This window comes from Miniopterus schreibersii, assembly GCF_964146895.1.
Source record: "Miniopterus schreibersii genome assembly, chromosome: 2".
NCBI lineage: Eukaryota > Metazoa > Chordata > Mammalia > Chiroptera > Miniopteridae > Miniopterus > Miniopterus schreibersii.
The window spans coordinates 164,930,535-164,951,445 of record NC_138102.1 but is presented as its reverse complement, the minus strand read 5'-3'; the positions used below and the strand labels follow the sequence as shown (position 1 = coordinate 164,951,445).

General features: G+C 38.2%; 1 protein-coding gene across 1 annotated transcript in view; it reads left to right on the top strand.

The window, feature by feature from the left end:
• Positions 1–20,911, top strand: part of BORCS5 (BLOC-1 related complex subunit 5) — a 66,652-nt gene that overhangs the window by 21,809 nt on the left and 23,932 nt on the right. The window contains exon 3 of the mRNA XM_081128122.1: positions 19,241–19,398. Coding sequence (XP_080984248.1) covers positions 19,241–19,398 — 158 coding nt within the window. The remainder of the gene's footprint in view (positions 1–19,240; positions 19,399–20,911) is intronic.

The following is a 20,911-nucleotide window of genomic DNA, read 5'->3' as shown; positions in this document are numbered from 1 at the left end:
CTGTTTACCATATACCAAATGCTACGCCAGCTACTCTCAACGCAGAATCCTTTTTAATCTTCAGAGCAATCCTACGAAGGCAGTATTAACATCATCCTCATTATGTAAGAATGCGGAGCTATGAGAATGAGAGAGATTACACAACTTGTTCAACCTCCACAGAGATTTAAACTCGGGTCTGTCATATTCCAAAGACCCAGTTCTTTTCATCACACTGGAAGAGGTGGACCATAGTCATAGAAAACAACTGCGTAGAGGAATAGTAACTGTGCAGAGCCTTGAGGAACAGGCAGGATTTTGGTGGGATGTGCCGGCTTGGGCCGGGAGGGGTGCAGGAAGGAATTCCTAGGCGGGAGGATAGGATGGGCGGAGTGGGCTTGAGTGCGCTGCTGTTGGGGACGTGGGTGGAGACAGTGAGATAACCGCTTGACCAAGAGAAGGGTGCACCTTGGGGAGGAGTAACAAGTAGGTCAGAGACCTAAACTGTGGCCAGATCATGGATGCTCTCGAACGCCAAGGAAAGGAGTTCGGAGGTGCTGCTGTAAGAATAGATTGTAGTTTTATGTTGCAGCAGGGAGCAGGGTATCGGCAAGTGGGTAGCTGTGGATTTTGAATGATGGGTAGGACAGAAGCCAGAGATGGGCACACCAGTTAGGAGGTGGTTGTAGTTTTCTAGTGATGAGCTGATGAAAGCTGGACTGAGGTGAGGATGGCGGAAGGAACAGCAAATTTCAGAGACATTTTCAAGGAAGAGATGACAGAATTGACAAATCGGGCATGGGAACTAAAGGAAATGGCAACAGCTATAGGATTGCTTGCTCGGGGAGCAGACTGATAGCAGAATGGGAAAGGGGAGATTAGTTTTTGAAAATGCCCTGCAAACCCACAGCTAGTAGGAGCAGTTTCGGCGCTGCACACTGAACGTTCCCTGGCCTGGCACCAGCATAGTGCCCCTCTGGTCCTGGAGGACTTGAAGGTGGTGCGGTGCATGGGGGGGGTGGGGAGTGTGGTAGGGAATGGGAGGGGCAGGTGTCCTTAGAAGTTTGCTCTGTTTTCCTGACTTGGTTTGCGGTGGGCCCATTGAATGCGGTATCACAGTCATGGCAAATACCTCCTTGCCGATGTGCTTAAACACAGATGTAATGTTTTATCAAGGGCCAGCTGAAAATCTTGGGTGGGAGTTGAAGGGAATTATGAATCTTCGTATTATTGTTTCACTGTTCATTCCAAGGACCAGTTCGTCCCCCTGGGTCTGTATCTTTAAACAGAGAGGATGCTAATATGAATTTACGGTACTCATGCTGGAAATTGCTACCCTCATTTAGAAGCCATTAACCTTTATGTTGGTAAAATAGTGCTCTTAACTGAGCATGTAGGATCTGCGCTGAACAGCTGCAGCCTTTCCGGAACACTGGCTTAGAAAGCGCTCATCGTACTTTCTGAAAATCAAAAGCATGTGGGTGGGATGAAGTCACCTGAGCAGTTTCCTATAATTACAACTTTCAAGGCCTTTTCCTTTGTCCTTTCAGGCTGACTTCACACACACAGAGGCACAAACCTGTGATTTTCTTTCTTTTTTCTGTAGACTTTCTACACTTGTTTTTGTTCAGTAGTTGCAGTTCCCAGGAAGCCATGTGCTTTCTTCTTCCTCTCCCAGTTTATTTTAAACTTTGCATCTCTGAGGACTTTGGAACCCCCTCAACAGAACTAGCTGTCTCCCTAAAGACTTCTGAGCTCTGAGTGGCACCTCTGAAAGTATGTCGAGCACCTGTAACCGCAGAGGGCCTCGACACTCTAGAAAATGAACCAGTGAAATGTGAGAGTCATCACACAGCATTTTCTACATGGATTGGCTTCCACAGTGTCATTCTGGTCAGCAAATACTGGAATGTGACAGAATTGGCACTCATGCCTAGGACCAACCCACGCTGGGCACTGACTAACGCATGCTGTATACAGGGGTGGGCAAAAGTAGGTTTACAGTTGTGAGTTATGCGAAACTTTATTTTTGTATTATTTATTAATTATTGTATTATTTACTTATATTACAACTGTAAACCTACTTTTGCTATATATGTATACACACACACAGATGCACACAAACTTATTTGTTGCAACATTGTTAGGAATAAAAGGTTGGACACAACTCAAAAATTTTTAACAGAGCTACAGCCATACCTTATGCAAATATAAACAATAAGAGAAAGTGTATAATATGGAAAATTTTCCAAGATATATTAAGTTTAACAAGCACGAAGGTAGCAAAGAGATAAAAGTAAAAGTATATTCATCTTAATTGAATATGCATTCTAAAAACTTCTGAAAAGATACCCAACAAATAAAAGTGGTTACCTCTGGGAATGGGATGGATGTTTGATATGAAAATCATAGTAATTAGTAGATATTTACGTATTAAATTTAAAAATTGATTATATGTGATATTTTATGTTTTTATATACACAATCCTTTCTTTTTTAAAAAACTGATTTTAGAGAGAAGCAAGGAGAGAGAGAAACATCAGTTTGTTGTTCCACTTATTTATGCATTCATTGCTTGATTCTTGTATGTGCCCTGACTTGGAGGTCGAACCTGCAACCTTGGTGTATCAGGATGATGCTCTAACCAACTGAGCTACCTGGCCACGGCCCATCCTTTCTTTTATTACACACTATTTTCATTTTATAGCTTTATAATAATTCTTTGTTGTTGTAACTAGTACATTCTGATAATTAAGTGTAGTTTGCTGGTAATATCCCCTGAAGGAAGGAGAGCTAGGGAATAACATTGTTTCCATTTGCGCCTTTTGATTAACAGAGTAAGGAATGGAAATCATTTTACAGAAGTCTTCAGGAGGGAGGATTCGTACCTGACATAGTGCAGTAGTTCCATCATAGTTGGACACATACTAAGAACACCAGCACCAAATTTTCCAATAAGCCAACCGAAAATAATTCTGAATTTGGCTTATTTTATGTGTACAGTAAAGTTGTTGGCTTTCTAAAATTATTCATAAAGTAGCACTTTGCCAAAGTGATGCTAAGCATGAAGTAGTGTAATATGCCTGTCTTACTATTTTAAAGGTCATTCATATTTCTCCTTCCCTTTCCCCCCCAAGTAACAGAAGTTCTTCCCCTAGACTAGAATTTCGGGCTTGCATTTTCTGTAATATTGATAACTCTTTCTTGTTTCTGAGAGGTATCCTTTTCAGGGAGCTTTAAATTGTCAAGTTAGCTCATTGTCATGTTCTCTTTTTCCCTTTAGTAACAGGCAGTACTTTGTCTTCCTGAAGCTGTTTGAAAAGACCTTTTATACATACATGTGTAGTGCCTTGGGTCATAGAAATGAGGTGTTACATCATTTGTTTCAGAAGACACACTAACGCATCAAAAACAAGAGACGGGAAGCAAAATGCAGTTCCTAATCTTGTTGCTTCAAACTAGCAAACGTTTCGGGAGAGCAAGTTCTTGCTGGACATCACTAAATAAGAATGAGTTGATGTCACACTTGGCAAGAAACAACTCAATTTTTTTTTTTCCATACAAATAGTACAACATGGCGGGGAGGAGGGATTGCGGGCAAAGGGTAAAGAATTATGGGGAAAAATAAGCAGGAGAAGGAATGTGAGAAAGAGTTGCTTGCTACAAAAGAATTACTATGATATAAAGCCATGTTTGTTTTGTCAGGAGGAATCTGAGTTGGAACATGGACTGATGAGGGGGGAGATGTTTACGGGACTCCTCCCACACTCCCTCCCAGGCCCTGTGCACTGATCCCTGTGGAGGGTTATGTAACCGCCTTGACACGTTTTCAGGGAAGAATGGCCCCTGTAGCTGTCTTGGCTCAACTGAGTGCTGCATCAAGTGTGAGTGAAGTTTCTAAAACACAGTGATACCAAACTCAAAACCTAGTCATTTTAATTCAGGATTTCCAAACACCAGAAGGTAATACTGCAGACTGTGTGTGGGGGGAATGCCACTACCGGCTCCCCCCACCCCCAAATTCTGTGCAACATGGAAATTTGGGCAACCTGATGGCTGATTTCACATATTCCTAAAAGCCAGGAAATGTTGAGGTTAGCCAGTTATTTATTGAAATGAGCTGGAGTTATCTGGCTCAGTGAATGTCTATGGTACAGTGTTATATAACAAGAGTTGTGGAAGTGCGTTGGGAGCATTTTAGACAGACAGTTTTCACTGCATGGGACTGCCCTGTATATTGGCGGATGATTAGCATCTTTTTCCTCTGCATATCACTAGTGTCTCAGTTTCTGACAGCCAGAGAGGCCCCCATTTTTCCAAGTCCTCCCCAAAGAGGGCAGAACTAAAACCAATGTGTGCTTTACAGTATTACGAAGCAGCACCGTTTTCTTTACTGTTTGTTTTGCATAAAGGTCTTGGGAAGTCTTGGGAAGTTGTGTATTTATATATAGCTTTCATTCAGAATAGACTTCATAAAAAACACTGTTGGGAAAAGCAGTTTGGAAAGATGGATAGCAGGGAAGGACCTTGCCAGGAAAGAAAGGGGTGAGGTAGAAATGGCTTCTTAACTAGCCCGTTACTGTTCCCCCAGATCTCCAGTGCTGTGGGTGGTTCCTTGTTTTCTGAGAGGCAGCAAATATATACCCCAGGGTAGAGACAGGTAGGAGATAAGGTAGGGGGAATAATCGGACAGGATAAGGGGGAAGAAGATTGGGATTGGTATATAAAGATAGCAGACATGGAGGTAATGAAAGGCGATAGCAAAGAAACGGGAGATTTTCCATGTCATTGTTAAGCTTACAGTGTTAGTATTTCGGGGACAATTTAGTGTATCACAGATCTAGAACTTTCAGGGGAAAGCCTTGTGTGAGGTAACTAAATCAGTTAAAGACCTTCACATGGAATGTTGAATTACAGTATTTACTGTACTTTTGTAGGTTTGATATTTTAAAGCCTTGCCTTCAAAAGACTGTGTCCTTCTAGATACTTAGGCAGCAGTTTAGGTGCAGTGTCAGCTGTTACTTTCATTCTGGCTTCTTGGTCTAACAGCCATTTTCCTTAGACTTCGTTAACTGAGTCACTCACCAAAAGTGTCATATTTTTCTGTTCATCTGGAATTTCTGAAAATAATACATTGCTTTATTGGAAAAACTAAGCATAAACTTTAGCCAAATATTAGCATAAAATTAGCTAAACTCCATGTTATTAAATAAAATGTACCAATAGAGGAAAGTTTTTAGAAATAGGAACAAAAAATCTCATCATCTTCATTATCAGTCACAGCTTATTGTATACCTTAGGTTTACACAAAGGCTTAATTAGTTAAGCATAAGAACATTTCTTTTAATGTTTCCCAAACCTTTTTAATTAGTTTTGAAGACCTTCAGTTGCATGCATATCCCTGGTGTTTGTTTTAGCCGTCTCGCTAGTTGTCAAACACCTTGGCAGTCTTCAGTGAAAGTCTTGTTCTTATCAGGCTATCTTTCTGAGCAGCCAGTGCATGGCTTCTTCCCTAATTGTCTAGTTTTGCTAAATCTTAGCATCTGTAGAAATCATGTTGGTCAACCATGTAGCTAAAGAGAGAGTATAAGTTTTCCTGAAAAAACCCCCACAAAAACCAAAACAGCTCTGAAGCAAATATGGCAAAATATTAAAATCTGACAGACTTGGTAAATGAAGACTCAGGTATTTGTTATTTTTGCTATGTGCTGAGATACTGGAAATGAAAAATGGAATTTTAGGTAGCAGCTGGCAATTGCTATTGAGGGCAAGGCTCTATCCACAGCAGTAATTCTTAAATTCTTTTGGGTCTGAGACCTCTTTGCAAACCTGATGGAAACTATGGTTTCGCTTTCCACAGAAGAAAAACATTTCAGATACACTTAAAGCCCCCCTTACCACCCTTCCTTAATATTTCTTTTCCCTTCCTCTCTGTAGCCTTTCTTAATCTTTCTTTTCCCTTCCTTTCTGCAGGGAATTGTTGATCTTACTGATGTTCATCAGGCCCATGAATTTTTTTCATGGCTTTACTTTTTACCACATATTTTTGTATCTCTAAACAATACCTAATATTCTTTCATGTGTTTGACTTACTATAAGTTGTATTTTACTGTATCAATTTTTCATATATTTTATAACTTTCTTTTTTGGCTATTAGTTTTGAAATTTATCCATGTGGATATATGTCTCATTTTCACTGTTGTATAGTATTCCATTGAATGAATATTTGACAGTTTATTTAATTGGTGTCCTATTAAATGTTTGAGTTGTTTCAAGTTTTTTCACTATTAAACAGTTTGCAGTGGGCATCCTTATACATGTCTTCTCATGCACATGATTGAGAGTTTTCTCTAGGGTGTGTAACTAGGAATAAATTGCTGTGTAGTAAGGCACACGTATTTTCAATTTTACTAGATGCAGTCAAATTACTCTTCAAAGTGGTCATGCTGATTTATACCCTTACTAGCTGCGCATGAGAGTTCCTGTTGTTCTACATCCTCAATAAAACTGGATATTGTCCCAGCTGTTCCCTGTTTACTGATTAATTTAAAGACAGCACTGTGCTTAGCAACTATCTCAAATGCAGGGTCAGACACAAACTAATTTTTTTATACCAGGCTTCCTCCTTTTAAAGGAATTGTTTTCACTTTCAGAGTTACAAATCCAGTATATCTATAGCATAGCTTTTTTTGCTCATATATATATTTTTTAAATGTTTCTTTTTTTAGAATGACAATACGATTATTTTAGATAATTTGGAAAACAGGGTTTTAAAAAAGAATATTAAAAATCCCACCTCCTAAACATAGATATTATTAACATTTTGCTCTGTATTTCCTTGTAGGTTAAGCACATATATGAAATACATGTACTTTGTGATTAGAATCATGCTGAATTTGTCTTTGTATCACATTTCACTTAAGATTATATTGTGGCATTTCCTCTATTATCGAATATTATTTGAAAACACCATGTTAATAGCTGTATAACGTTTCTTTGTATAAATGTATTATAGTTGTATAGTTATATAACCATTTTCCTCTTGGAGGACATTTTTGATATTAAAATAATACTGGAGTAAACAACCTTGGTATATAAATCTTCTTTTGAGTTGCAGTTTGTTTCTTTTGGATAGATTTCTAGTAGAGGTCAGTAAATATTTATGGAATTAGATTGAATAGATTATAAGCAAGGCAACCAGTGAGGGAAAAAAGTGGCCAGGAGAGAGGAAAACAGTATGGTTTTGAGGGTCATGAGAGCCATTAACCCAGCTTCTCACATGTTGAATTGAATGACAAATCTGTTTCTTAGAGGAATGTCATACCCTTCTTTAATTAGGGAAAAGTTAGGTGAACTCTACCCTGACATTGATACCGGAGAGTTGGCTGTGCATCACACTCTATAGTATTAAAATATTACAGAATCTTAGAATTGGAAGAGATTTTTAATGTTTTATCACACAACCTACTTCTTGCACAGTCCCTGAATTGAGTATATTTTGTAGAATATCTCATCAAAGTAGATAGACTTCTGGCCATGACTTGCTGAATATCTAATCCCAAGCAGTTCATTGTCATACAAGGCAATCTGCTCCTTTATTGGACAGCTTTGATTAGTTCAATGTGGTGCCTTCACTTAAGCCCAAATTTGATTTCCTATAACTTTCACTTATTGTTTAATTTGTTTTTAATTGAAGGCTCCCTAAAAATAAGTCTGGAAATATTTCACCTTTATGTATTTATCTACTAGTTTCAACTATACTTAACATAAAAACAAACATGTTTGACTTACTTTTTTTTTAGTTTTTGTTTCCTTCCAAGGTATAATTTAGCTTTGTCTTATCTTTATAGTGAAAATTATATATGTGAACATAGGTTGGATGGAAAAACTTTCCACATATTTTTATACTTGGTGGACAGAAAAGTTCCAGAGTGCTTTTATGCACTACTCATTTTATTATTTTTTTCTTAGAAGTTGCAGGTGAGCAGTGGTTTTAGTATACACAGTCCCACCTTTCCACTAGTAATACATACCAACAACCTGTGGCCTTCTTTCTTTCTTCCTGTCTTTTCTTCCCCTTCTTTTTCCTTTCTTCTTTCTTCTTTGAACAAAGGTATTACATTATCTCCTTTAATCCTTGTATAAATTATCCTCATTTGGCAGATGAAGATGCTGAGGTTCAGAGAGGTTTGAAGACCTTTCCTGTCACACAGCTTTTAAAGGTAGAGCCAATATTTAAACCCAGGTCTAATTCTAAAACCAGTTTGCAAGTTTGTCTCCCTAACTTACTTACATTAGTATCATCAAATAAGATGTATTTGTTCTAAAGATGTTCGTGTCTTTGGGTTACTCCAGAGATTTTCAACCTTTTTCATCTCATGGCGCATATAAATTAATTACTAAAATTCGGTGGCACACCAAAAAGCACATTTTTGGCTGATCTCACAAAAAAAGAGGTAAAATTTTGATTGATTTACAAAAAGGAATAATACTGGTAAGTACCTACCCTTTTTACTCCAAAGACTTTAAAAAAAATCAGGTGCCTATACTTGTATAAAGGATTTCTGGCATGAAGAATTAACCAGTCAGACACAACCTTATTATGTATGTGACCAATAATATGCAGCTCTGGTATATGACCTATATATTTATGGTTCAAGACGGTATTCACGGCAGACGGCTTTTGTTGTGTTGGCTGTTGTCATTTTTTTATATGACAGTATAAGGGAAAAGAGGTCAGTGCCCCTAACTAAATAGTCAGGTAGTACATGTTTTAAAATTTTTGTGCCCCACCAGTTGAAAATCGCTGGGTTATTCGGTTAGCGTATCACATTGGCAGTGTGTGTGTATCATTATCGGAGGCGTATTGCTTCTGCTTGTTTCTCTTTAATAATCCCAGCTCCTCTCCCTTGGTTTGGGACACCAAGGATTTCTTTCCTACGGTTGCCCATCTCTCCCCAGTTCCCTATGGTGTTGCTTCCTGTTTCTGGGGAAACTAAAGCACAGAATGAGAAAAGAGTAACAAATAATTACATAATTGTTTTCTGAATATTATCAACTGATGTGTTTCATAAAGGAGGATGTTTTCACAGCTGTGTGCTTTAGGGATAGTGGGAAAAGTTTGAATTTTTACAACCTGAGTATCTTCTACAACAAAGGCAGTGACGCACAAGCTTGATGGACTTGGAATGTGGAAACCAGCTCTGTTAGCCCTGTGATAAGAATCTTTGTGTTTATGGCTACGTTGGGATTCAGATATGTTATCTCAGTGAACTTGACACCAAGGGTCAAGGAACCAAGGAGTGGACCTCCTGAATATATGATTTAATTACTCTAGATCAATCAAATTTTGACCGAGTGATGATGGGATGGATATATGATGTGTGTATTTTTACATAGTTGCTAGGGGAAAGGAGCAAAGTTTAATCCGTTTTGTTGACCTTTGATATCACTTTTATCTTGTAGTTCCACATAACTGCCTTTGCTGAATTTTCAAAAGGCTGCAGTCAAGTGATTTATAGATAAAGTCTCATTCACTACTCGAACAAGAAGAGCCCATATCTTCATATATGGGTGACGTAAGTTTACTTTAGAGGCGGGAATGAGTTCATTTATTTGGAGAGCTATGAACAGAATGTGTGTCTCTTGCTCTGGTGAGAAATAAATTTAAATCAGAACTTTGCTTGGAGGAAATGGAGTGGAGTAACCAGGCACTCGAGCCTTCAGAAGTTAAGAGATCTTTAGCCAAGGTCCAAGGGCGCACCAACTGTATGTTGCAGAACCCATTAAAATACGGGCATTCCTCAGTATTAGAAATAGCAAACATCTATGCAGAACTATTTTGTATATGTCCATAAGGCACTTGTATGTGCCTTGGATCTTTCAGAGATAAAAATACATGATTTCTTCCCTCAAGGACCTTACAGGGTAACTGGGGAGAGAGCAAGAATGTCAATAATAATACACAAAAACTATGCTCTGGTAAATCCCAAAAATGAACCTTTAACCAACTGTGCTCCAGAGATACAGCCCACGAAGAGTAAGATTTAGTTATAAATGAGCTATGTTGCTACTGAAAACATTTAGATTCCAAACCATATCTCAAATAAGCAAAGCTATCTTAAGCATAAATTAAGAAGAAAGTGGTATTTTAAATTAATTCCTCAAGTAAGTTGCCAAATTATGCACACTGGAATTTCAAGAATTGGCAATCCAGAGCTCTCATGCTCTGGCTACTGTATGATCTCCCTTCAATTACAGTAATATTTCTGTTACCCAAAATCATTAATTTATAGTATTTTTCCTTTCATTAATTCCAGTACTTATTCCCATTACTGTGATTTGTTGTCAAGATTATTATTACTACCATATGACTTTACTTACTAAGTCTAGGGGACAAGAAAATGCCACCTAAGGTCATCCTGACAAATAAGATAAACTATAAAATATGCTTAGCGCAGTGCTTGGCTAAGAGAGTGCCATTTTTAATGCTAGCTATGGTTTTTTGTACTCATGAAATGTAAAATGCTTTATATAGTTACTGACATTACTTAAATTTTAGTAAATTATAATAATATGTAGCTTACTGTTTACAGAGGGCTTTAACATACAGGGTGGGGCAAAAGTCTTTTTACAGTTCATATGGAAAATAATAATAATACAAGGATAAATGAGAAAAAATTTAACATGGAATTAAAGTATGATTACTTTCAGAAGCTGAGTTGCTAGTAATCATATGTTAGTTCTATGTTTAATTTTTCGAGAAACTGACATGCTGTTTTCCACAGTGACTGTACCATTTTATATTTCCATCAACAGTGTACAAGGGTTTCAATTTATCCATGTCCTCTCCAGCACTTGTCATTTTGATTGTTTTTGATAGTAGCCATTCTAATGAGTATGGGGTGGTATCTCATTGTAGTTTTGATTTGCATCTCCCTTATAATTAGTATTGTTGAGCATCTTTTCATGTGCTTATTGGCCATTTTATATCTTCTTTGGAGAAATGTCTATTCAAGTCTTTTGATTACTTTTGAATCAGGTTGTTTGTTTGTCTTATGTTGCGTTTTGATAGTTCTCTATATATTATTCTGAATATCAATCCCTTATCAGGTACATGATTTGCAAACATTTTCTTCTGTTTTGTGGGTTGCCTTTTTTACTCTGTTGATAGTACCTTTTGATGTAAAAACTTTAAATTTTCATGAAGTCTAATTTGTCTATTTTTTCCTTTTGGTTGCCTGTATCTTTGGTGTCATAGCTAAGAAATCACTGCCAAACTCAATGTCATGAAGCTTTTGCCCTATGTTTTCTTCTAAGAGATTTATAGTTTTAGGTCTTTGGTCCGTTTTGAGTTAATTTTTGTATGTGGTATTAGATAAGAGTTGTTTCATTCTCTTGCATGTGGATATCAAGTTTTCTTAGCACCATTTATTTGAAAGACTGTCCTTTCTGCTTTTGAATCGTCCCTTGTAGGAAATCATTTGACCATATATTTGAGGATTTCTTTCTGGCTCTCTATTCTATTCCATTGACTTATGTCTTTCTTTATGCCAGTACCACATTATTTTGATTATTGTAGCTTTGTAGTAAGTTTCAAAATCAGGAAGTGTGAGTCTTCCAGCTTTGTTCATTGTTTTGGTTATTGGGAGTCCTTTGATATTCCATATGAATTTTAAAATGGGTTTTTCTATTTCTGCCAAAAAAAGAAGTCATTAGAATTTTGACAGGGGTTGCATTGAATCTGTAGATCTCTTTGGGTAGTATTGACATCTTAACAGTATTGTCTTCCAATTCATGAAACATGAGCTCTCTTTCCATTTATTATGTCTTCTTCAGTCTCTTTCAGCAATGTTTTAGAGTTTTCATTTTACACGTTTTACATATGAGAAAATTGAAGCTCAGAGATAAAGGTACATAGTCCAAATTCACACAGCTAATAAATAATGGGGCTGAATTCAGCTTTTCCTGTCTTAGTCTGTTCAGGCTGCTGTAACGAAATACCATAGAATGGGTGACTTATAAACAACAGAAATTTGTTTCTCACAGTTCTAGAGGCTAGAAAGTTCAAGATCAAGGTGGTGGCTGATTCAGTGTCTGGTGAGGGCTTGCTTCCTGATTCATAGCCTTCTTTTTGCTGTGTCCTCACATGCTAGAAGGGGCAAGTGAGCACTCTGGGGTCTCTTTTTTAAAAAAATGTGTTTTTATTGATTTTTTTAGAGAGAAAGGAAGGGAGAGGAAGAGAGAGAGAAACATTGATATGAGAAGAAACATCTATCAGCTGCAGGTACCCTCACCAAGAATTGAGGCCACAACCTGGGCATATGCCCTGACCCGGAATCTAATTGGTGATTTTTCAGTGCACAGGATGATGCTTAACCAACTGAGCCACACTGGCCAGGGCTCTGGGGTCTCTTTTAGAATAGTACTAATTCCATGCATGAGGGCTCCACCCTAATAACCTGATAACCCCCCAAAAGCTCCACCTCCTCAGATCGTGCCATTGGGGACTAGGTTTCAATATATGAGTTTGGAGGGGAACACAGACATTCAGTCTATAGCACTACCTCAGTGAGACAGGTTTTTTTTGGCCCTCTGGTGTTTTTAGGAAACTGTTAGGAGGGAGATCCTGGGAGCAATGTTTTTATCCACACTGAGCATTGTGGTGAGTTGGCATGTTATATTGGGCTTGTCTGTACTTGCAGTTTCTTGAGCCACATGGTTTAACCGAAACAACGATGATAGCCGTTCTGAGCGGCTCCTTCTGGGTGAGACTGGTGCTCCTCTGATGTGACTGAGTGGAGATGCAAGTTCCTAAGGGAACCAGTTGCGGAGGGCACCCTTTTTCTACATGCCGCAAAGGAACTGAGCTCTAACACACATCATAAGGTCCTGTTCAAGTTGGACAAAGGTTTTTAGACTTTCCCCTTTCTTTAAGATAAGGGGAAGGAGTGCCTTTGAGAACTAGAGTTTATTTACATAAAGAATACACATGGTTTCTGTGCTTTTTTTTTTTTTTTTGTCTTTGAAATATACCATAACCAATTGAGTCAAAAAATCCCTTCTTAGTTTTAGGGGAATTTTTTCTCCTCATAATCTGTTGTTGCTTAATTGTACCTTCACAATAACTTTTGCCAAAGTTACATAGATTCTGCTTTCTGGGTTCTGTGGTAGGAAATGGAGCTTTTAATACTGTTTCTCAAATATGGGCCCCACTACTCATGACACTCATTTCTAGTCCTGTAAGTGACTAAGCCTCTAAAAGTCAAGGAATTCAGCTGGGTAATAACCCAGGTTAATACCCATATGGCTCTTTATTATATTTCAGAAAAACATTTTCCCCCCTACCTGTCATTTCAGAAAGAAAAAGATTGCTCAGCAAAATATTTTCCAAATTTCTAACCGTGGTGATTTTTCCACTCAACACTTTACACAAAGAGGTAGGTGCACACGGCAGCTTGCTGATCTGTGTAATAGTCAGCCTCGGTCCTCGCCTTCCCTGGAGCCTGCTCTCCATTCCTGTACAAACAAAGTGGTTTCAACAGGGCCTTAGGAAATGTCTCCAGCATTTACCATCTGCAAACCCAGCTCTTAATATATGGAATCTATTAGATCAGGTTTTTAACTCAATAAACATCTACTTTGTGTACATCACTGCTTTAAGCTAAAGAAGAATTAGAAAACGGAGGGTAATGGCCCTGTTCCCTAGCTCAGTAAGGAAGACATAATTTAGAAACTTTAATTTAATATGTGGAACAACAGTGTATTAGGAGTGAAATATCATGATTTTTAATGGGCTTGGGAAAAGAAAAAATAGAGAAAGGTGAAATAGATATGATAAAGTCTTTAAAAAATTTTTTTAAATCTTCACTCTAGGATATGTTTTTATTGATTTTTTTTTTTTTTTTTTTTTTGAGAAAGAGGAAGGGGAGAGAGAGTGAGAGAGAGATACATTGATGTGAGAGAGAAACATTGATCAGTTGCCTCCCATAGGCACCCTGACCGGGGACCTGCAACTTAGGTATGAACCTACAACCCTTTTGGTATATGTGACAACGCTCCAACCAACTGAGCCACTGGCCAGGGCAGATATGATAAAATCTTAGTTTTTGAATCTACATGGTGAATATTTGGGTATATATTTTTCTGTTTCTATATGTTGGAAAATTTATATAATAAAAAATTTAAAAAATGATAAAATTTTAACCATAAAGGACACTTATAAAATTATAAAAAAATAATTTCAAGGTGATATATGGTTCACTCTCTATTACTTAAGAGTTTAGGTTATTATTAGAGTTGGTAAGTAAGAATTAAAACAGGGGTAAAGCTAGGGGCCCTCAGAGGTTAGGTAGGGAAGGTGAATGAGGGAGGTTGGGTGGGGATTGAGAGAGCAGGAGAGTACATACCTCATCAAAAGCATCAACAATTTGTAAAACTCTTAATGTGCATTCAGAGTAAAAACAGTTCTGAGGTCTGGTGGGTTGCGGTCTCGTAAAAATGACAGAATTTGCCATCTCTAAATTAACCCAGCTTTCTGTTCTCCCTCCTCCTTTTATCAGGAGATATAGCGGTAGTTCATTCATCAAAATGAGGCAGGTGAGTTCTTGACACGTGAGAGCGATGGGAGCACTGTATCCATTGCCTCCAGAATTTGCCTGGGTTGCCGCTGCTTTGTGACTTGTGAAAAAAGGGGCCCATCGTTTTTTCTCTTCTTGTTCCTTCTGTTATTTGGAGCAGGATTGTGGCAGATTTTCTGAGATTCCTGTGAGTCAGAGAAGCATATTCTGACAATAGACCCATGAAACTGGGCTCTTTTTTTTTTTTTTTAAAAGATGATTTAGAGGGTACAATTGTCATTTATAAGGGTGATTTAAAGTGTAATTTCTTTTACTTTGAAGTTGGCTGGGCAACTTCACTTGAACACCTTAGGGTGCCTTCTGGACTTGGTAGCTTTCTTGAAATCCACCCTCCCCCGATTTTTTAAAAGAGGAAGAGGAAGGGTTTTATGTTGGGAGCTGAAGTTGGGTCTGGGTCCTCTGCTTCAGCCCTCGGGAAGCTGGGGCTGGCCCTGTGGCTTTTCCCCTGCCATTCTGCAATACGGGCTCCTAGGTGCCATCTCAAGCACTGGAAACTTCCCTTACACACTTTGGAGGAGCAGGTTCAGACTGAGACCAGCCTCACTCTTAAGCGTATATGGAGAATGCAGAGTAGGGACCCTGAAAAGCCTTTTTTCCTCCCAAAGTCTTCCTCAACTCACTCTTTCTTGGAATCCCAGCAATAAAACTGCATCCTCATAACCTAACTTGAGAACCTTTCAAGTACAGGAGATAAAATGGTACGTAAAGCATGGCTCCTGTTCTACCAGCTCACAGTTTGTTATGAGACTTTTAATGGCCTTGGAGAAGACACTGTTTTAAGGTATATTCATCCACACAAACCTTGGAAGATAGGAACTGGCTTTGACTTACAGAGTTGATGATACTTGGGGTGAGGGAAGAAGGGAAAGCTGCCCAAGAAGCCATTCTAATAAGTAGAAAATACTTTGGTCACGTTTTGTTAAAATGAGTGTTTAAAAATATTTGAAAGGGAAATACATTCATATGGTTAAAAAATGTTAAAAGTATGTATGAAAGTCTCCCTACAGACCCTTGTTCTCCAACCAATTCTTGCCATTTCAGTTTCTTTATGTAAATATAAGAGAATGTGAGTATATATTTTTGTTTACTTGTCCCTCCCCTTTTATACAATGGTAGCAGACTCCATACATTATTATATATACCTTTCTTTTATTACTTAATATCTTTTGGAGATTTTTCTATGTGACTACTTACAGAGCTTCCCCATTCTTTTCTATGTATTCTACTACTTATGGCTGCACCATGGTTTAATTAGCAAGCTCCCTCTTGATGGACCTTGAGGTGTTTGTTCATATTTTACTATTATAATAACTGCTGCAATGAATAATCTTAGATATATTTTACATCATTTAACACATGTGCTAATGTACATGTAAATTCCTAGGAGTGAAATTACTCTATCAAAGGCTTTATGCATTTATAATTTTGATATCCATGCCAAGTTGCCCTCTATGGAGGTGGTAATGACTTACACACGAATCAGCAATGCCTGTTTCCTCATAGTTCCACCTACGGAGTTTTTATCATACTTTTGGACTTTTACCAATTTGGTAGGTGAAAAATGGGCTAGCAGTAAAGTTTTAATTTCTGTTTTTCTTATGATGAATGAGGTTGTGCATCTTTTTTTGTAGCTGAGGCATTGGTATTTCCTTTTGTGTGAAATGCCCTTTCAGATCCTTTGTCTCTCTGTCTTTGGCTGATGTTTAACTTGCCAATTTCTAGGAGCTCTTTATATAATAGGACACTTACCCTTTGTGATTTGAGCTGCAAATATTTTTCCCAGGTTTGGTGTGGGGTTTTTTTGCCTTAGAGAATCTTGGTTTTTATATTGTCGAATTTATGATTGTTTCCTTTATGACTTCTGCATTATCCTGGCCCCCTATTGATGCCACAAAATTGTTCCTCTTTCCATAGTGCGTCCTCACTCTTTTCCTACTTCAGTCTTGGATTTACAGCAAAAGCTTTTGGTATCTTCCCTCCCAGATCTGCTTCTGGGACTGTGTTCTTTGTCAGTGGTAGGGTAGCCCTTGATAATTATGTTATGAAATTTCAGTGGTCTGAAAAAAAACACCATCTCGATTAGAGGCACTCTAGAAACCTAGCAGTTTCTTATAAAACTAAACATGCAGTTACCATATGATTCAGAAATTGCTCTCTTGAGCATTTATACCAGAGATACAAAAACTTATGTTTACATATAAACCTGCACACGACTGTTCACAGAAGTTTTGTAACAGCCCTAAACTGGAAACACTTAAATGTCCTTCAGTAGGTGAATGGTTGAACAGACTCTGGTACATACATGCTATGGAATACTCCTCAGAAATAAAAAGGCACCAACTGTTGACAATATGCAACAACTTAGGTAAATCTCTAATGTATTTTGTTTGGTGGAAAAAGTCAGTCCCCACAGGTTGCATATTGTATTATTCCACTTATAAAACATTTTTCAAGTGACAAATGGTGCACAGGTTAGTGTTTGCTAGGGGTTAAGGATGCTCCCTCGCAAGGATGAGAGGGGGGTGTGGTTATAAGCAGCAGCACATGGAAGCCTTGTGCGCGGGATGGCTCAGTGTGTGATGGTGATGGAGGACACAGGACCCTACACATAGAATTACATACACTGGTGCGCAAACTTGTGTGCGTGCACACACACACACACACACACACACACACACACACACACAAGTAAATGTAAGTCAAATGGGGACATCTGAGTAAGATCCGTGGACTGTATCAATGTCGATATCCTGGTTGTGATATTGCAGCGTAGTTTTGCAAGATGTTACCTTTGGGGGAAACTGGGTAAAGAGATACACAAGATCCTGTACACAGGATCTCAATAAAAATTTCAGTTAAAAAATAAATCCCCATTTCTGCAAATACCAGCTGCACCGAAAGCTGCAGGTCCACTGGAGTAACGGGGCTCTTTGTTTAGGATCAGCAGCAAAACAGCCGAGGGACCCAGTGCTGGCAGTGGAATGGGGGAGCGAGGCAGTGCCTCGGGTTCAACCCTGTGCTCTGCTCTGTGAGGCCAGATGAAGATCTGAGAGCAGTGACTGGTACTTCCAAGGATTCTCTGGGGCTGCCCAGCTGGGTAGCTCATTTCACAGCCTGTCTGGGGGAGAAAAGTACCCTGGCTTAGGCTCCAATACCTCAGAACCAGCAAGGGCTTGACATTGGTGGGCAGGGACAGGAATGGGGAAGGGTTCCTAAGATGACTTTTGATGTGGGTAGGTCCCCCCATCATGCCCAGTGTGTGCCCCTTTGTCATGTTTACTTTGGTGTTCCTCCTGCTGCATCACTAGTATGGTGGTGGGGAACCCCTGAGGGCCCCAGGACCCTGCTTGGGATTCTCTCAGGTCAAAACCGTTTTCACAATAATACTTAGACATTTGCTCATTACTCCCATTCTCTTACAAGTGTACAATAGAGTTTTTCAGAGGTTCCATGATGTGAAAGAGTGACAGATTAAACATAGCAGTGGATACGAAACTCCAGCTGTTTTCTATTAAGCCAGACATGAAAAAGACTTAGACAAATGTAAACAAGTGCCACTCTTCTGACTTTTTTGTTTTGGAAAATATAATTCTTTTTTCTTAAAATATGTTATTTGTTAACATTTAATGGTGTTATTGTTATTTTTAAATGATTTAATAAATATTTAAGAATTTTCTCTGTTTAATTTTTAATGGGTGAATATTTTTATAAACTACATAAGCCAAAGCTCTTTGAGGTCCTCAGTAATGTTTGAGAAGGTAAAGGAGCCCTAACCCCCCAAAAGGTGTGAACCTTTGGGTTGGCAGAATGCACTTGGCCAAAAGTTGGGGGACTTGTGTTATAGTCAGGACTTTGCTGTGTGACCATGGGCAAGTCATTTAGCCTCTTGATTTCTTCTGTAAATGCTAATAACTATCCTGTTCTATATACCTTAAAGAAAAGTGAGATAAGTCTGTAGGAAAGGCTTTCAAAATAGAATGTCCTATGCAAATGTAAGGGAACTTAATAGTTAGACAACTAAACTTCTGTTGGAAGAAAATGTGACTAGTGAGATTTATGGTGTGTCAGCTGATACTCTGTTCACTTTTTAAACTTTTCATGTTTGCATCTCCTCCTAACAGTTTCCTTATACATTTTTTCTTTTTCGCAGTTTCTCAGACAACCATTTTGATTATTAAAAGGAGTTAAGTAAATACATCTTCTAAAGTTTTCAATCAAGAAGTAATTTATATCCCTGATACTTGGAGTAGTATCATAAGGTCAGGAGTTCTATCTTGGAGAAGCCACTTACTAGCTATGTGACTTTAGGGAAGTTACTTAACTTCTCTGTGTCTTGGATTCCTTATCTGTAAAATGGGGCTAATAATACCTTACTTTCCATGGTGATTATGAGCATATAATAATGCACAGAAAACACTTTGCCAGTGCTTGGCACGTAATAGATGCCTCATAAATGATAGTTGCTATGATTGTTATTAGCATATAACAAAAGATGCAAGATTAAATCTAGGTCTCTTACCCAGTCTTTAGTAAACTTATTAAGCTACTTTATTCATAAGTTTCCTGATAGTGATTGCCATTTCATTTGATTTCATTTTTTTTTTTTTCTTTTCTGCTTTGAAGGGCTGTTGAGTGGCCAGACTTCCCCAACAAATACCAAATTGGAGAAACTGGATTCTCAGCAGGTGTTGCAGCTCTGCCTCCGATATCAGGATCACCTCCATCAGTGTGCAGAGGCCGTTGCTTTTGATCAGAATGCTTTGGTTAAACGAATCAAAGAGGTAAGTACTGTGTGAAAATAACATTGCTGACTTATTAGTGTGAGTCTCTGAGTCCTCTACTGGGCAGTAGAGCCAGTGATTGCAGTTTTATGGAAAGCAGTCATTTTTCCATATAATTTTCTACATTTGTCCTTGTTGCTTTGGGGGATTGTCTTTCTTAGCAGTAAAATGTGATGGTGAAAAGAGTGGTTCATGGAGCTAGACCAATTTGGAGTTTGAATCCTGGTGACACTTGTTTGCTTGGGCAAGTTACTTACCTCCTCTTGGTCTCAGTTTTCTCATTTGGTAAATGGGGCTAATAAGTAGTAACCTACCCTGAGGGTTTCGTGAAGATTAAATTGCTCAGTTAAGTGTTAGCTCTTTTTTTTTAATTTAAATTTTATTTTTCAATTACAGTTTACATTCAGTATTATTTTGCATCATTTTTAGGTGTACAGCTTAGTGGATAGCCAATAATATACTTTATATAGAGTTCCCCCTGATAGTTCCAATACCCACCTGGCACCATAGTTATTACAATATTACTGACTATATTCCCTGTACTGTACTTTACATCTACTAATCTGTACTTCTTAATCTCTTCACCCTTTTCACCCATTCCCCCAACTCCCCTCCCCTCTGGCAACCACCAGTCTGTTCTCTGTATCTATGAGCCAGTTTCTATTTTGTTTGTTCATTTATTTTATTCTTTAGATTCCATGTATAAGTGAAATCATATGGTATTTGTATTTCTCCAACTGACTTATTTCAAGTAAGTGTTAGCTCTTATTAGTGTGTGTAAAGCCCTGCCATACTAATTTGCTCTAGTTAATATTACACCTTCAAACTGACTTTAGCTGGTTCCTATATGTAATTTGTATTTTATTTTCAAGTAGGGTATCAGTTCTTTGAGAGCAGGAGTCTTGACATCTCCCTAAAAATTATATTTTTCACTGTGTTAGCACATGAAAAACTCAGTGATTCTTATTGGTTGGTTGGAAACATTATGCCTATTTAACCCACAAGGTTTTGTAAGGAAAGAAACAAAATAATTTATGTGAAAGTACCTAGTAAACTAAGGAGCGTGGTAGGGTGTTGAGTAATTGTTAATAACAGTAAATAGGTACTTCTTTGAAGCACTGAAATATATCATTGACCGGGCCACTGCATGGCACAGCTCTGGGAGTACCAAGGTGCAAGTAAATACATTTCCAATGTTTTCACTCAAGAAGGGCTTTATATTCCTGATACCTTGAAGTAGTGTCATATAAAGAAAAGATCAGGAGCTCTATCTCGGAGAAACCGCTTATGTGAATGGCACCCTCTGGAGTTGTTTAATAGAATAGTTCTGGCCAATGACTCAGGCCTCAACCTTTCCTTGTGAGGCAACACACAAGGAAAGGTTGAGAATCACTGCAAATTCATTATCAGTAATGGACGCAGCACATCCTTGAAATTATAAAGTAGTCATCAGTTATATTGATAGATTTAAATTTGCTACCACCTGCAGCATATTAGAACATATCTTTGACAA